The 2,073-nt window shown below is 41.8% G+C and overlaps 1 protein-coding gene across 1 annotated transcript; it reads left to right on the top strand.

Annotated features, from left to right (window-relative positions):
- Positions 1-298: 298 nt before the first annotated feature.
- LOC128132663 (ATP synthase protein MI25-like) lies at positions 299-1,124 on the top strand. Its single transcript, XM_052769450.1, has one exon. The coding sequence runs from the start codon at positions 483-485 to the stop codon at positions 1,056-1,058; it is 576 nt and encodes a 191-aa protein (XP_052625410.1). The 5' UTR covers positions 299-482; the 3' UTR covers positions 1,059-1,124.
- The last annotated feature ends 949 nt before the right edge of the window (positions 1,125-2,073 follow it).

Raw genomic sequence — 2,073 nt, 5'->3', positions numbered from 1 at the left:
GGATCCTATCAAATATTTCACATTTTCTATGATCATCTCTATTTCAGGTATTCGGGGAATCCTCCTTAATAGACGAAATATTCCTATTATGTCAATGCCAATTGAATCAATGTTATTAGCTGTGAATTCGAACTTTTTGGTATTTTCCGTTTCTTCGGATGATATGATGGGTCAATCATTTGCTTCATTGGTTCCAACGGTGGCAGCTGCGGAATCTGCTATTGGGTTAGCCATTTTCGTTATTACTTTCCGAGTCCGAGGGACTATTGCTGTAGAATCTATTAATAGCATTCAAGGTTAAACATGACTCCTAGAGAGTTAGCAAAATACGAAGTTCTCTTTTCGTTCTCTTCTTTCTTTTTTATTTTGACTTGGTTGGCAGGGTCAGGGCCTTTCTCGCTGGGCGAGCGCATCCGATTCTAAAGTCCTTTCCTAAACCACTTCCCGTTCAGTTGCTGAAAGATAGAGAGAAGGCTTTCTAAATGAGATTGAGTTCCACGAATATGCAGGCTAGAAAGATGCTATTTGCTGCTATTCTATCTATTTGTGCATCAAGTTCGAAGAAGATCTCAATCTATAATGAAGAAATGATAGTAGCTCGTTGTTTTATAGGCTTTATCATATTCAGTCGGAAGAGTTTAGGTAAGACTTTCAAAGAGACTCTCGACGGGAGAATCCAGGCTATTCAGGAAGAATCACAGCAATTCCTCAATCCTAACGAAGTAGTTCCTCCGGAATCCAATGAACAACAACGATTACTTAGGATCAGCTTGCGAATTTGTGGCACCGTAGTAGAATCATTACCAATGGCACGCAGTGCGCCTAAGTGCGAAAAGACAGTGCAAGCTTTGTTATGCCGAAACCTAAATGTTAAGTCAGCAACACTTCCAAATGCCACTTCTTCCCGTCGCATCCGTCTTCAGGACGATCTAGTCACAGGTTTTCACTTCTCAGTGAGTGAAAGATTTGTCCCCGGGTCTACGTTGAAAGCTTCTATAGTAGAACTCATTCGGGAGGGCTTGGTGGTCTTAAGAATGGTTCGGGTGGGGGCTGAATAAAGAAGACGAATAGAATAGAATTCATGTTCATGCTAAGAGAAGAGCGGATCCAATACCAAGACGACTTCTTTCCCAAGAAGTGCAGCAAGTACTTTAGGAATTTGGGGATTTCATGCCCCACGAGTGAGTTGCCAAGTGCCCCCTAGGAGGGCCAGTCTACCACAAGATCAAGTTGGAGCCTGGAGCCAAAGCCCCTTAACTTACTTAGAGTGGGGCTGGGTTTAGCAGATGGCCCCCCCAACTAGCATCTATTAGTTAAGGGGCTTGGTTGAACTCAGGAAAGAATTGAAGGAAGTCATTTTTTCCTATTTATATTCCAGCCTCCAAGGCTCTTTTTCCCTATCTTGCTGGGGAAAAGGTTGGGGAGCCCTTGTTTTATTCCAGAAAGGGAGCCTTGGGCATTGATTATCGGGCGCTCAACAAGGTAACCTAACCATCAAGAACAAGTATCCACTTTGATTGCAGACGCATATCCTTTCCCGCTCGCGTCTTTTGTCTAAACTGGAATCTGTGGTGAAAGATCAAAAGATTTTCAGGTATCATCCTTTCTTCACTCGCCCATTATAGACAAGACTGGGAAAGATTGGTCGTCTAAGGAAGGAATACCAACTATTGATTTTAGAGCTCCCGTCTTATTCAATTTTTTTTAGATGAATTTTACCAAGCTTTCGAAGAACAGTTTATAAAAATGCCACACGCTCGTTATGATTATGAAATTAGCGTTCCTCTTGGGATTGTAAAATGGAAGGAATTTCATGTACCCAAATGGGAGGAGTTCTTGAATGGACTAGGTCTTGTTGGAAAGGTTATGTGTTTAGTCCCAGGGGGCGACCCAGTTACTTGTATTGGGGCTTTCATATCTGTGGACGATAATGGCTTTATTCAGATTATTGAAACCGGTTCTTTGGAATAGTTGTTTTTGATAAGGGCTTAGTTACATTTTTTGTTCAAATATGCATATCTTTATACCTACTTTTCGACCCAAGACCTTACCTTAATCACCGGAAAACCCCTT

This window comes from Lactuca sativa, chromosome 3 (genome assembly GCF_002870075.4).
Source record: "Lactuca sativa cultivar Salinas chromosome 3, Lsat_Salinas_v11, whole genome shotgun sequence".
Lineage (NCBI taxonomy): Eukaryota > Viridiplantae > Streptophyta > Magnoliopsida > Asterales > Asteraceae > Lactuca > Lactuca sativa.
The sequence above is the reverse complement of the archived record's forward strand: the minus strand, read 5'-3'. Positions and strand labels throughout refer to the sequence as shown.

Coding starts and splice junctions, on each gene's coding strand:
- LOC128132663 (XM_052769450.1), top strand. CDS start 483: ATGAGATTGAGTTCCACGAATATGCAGGCTAGAAAGATGCTATTTGCT.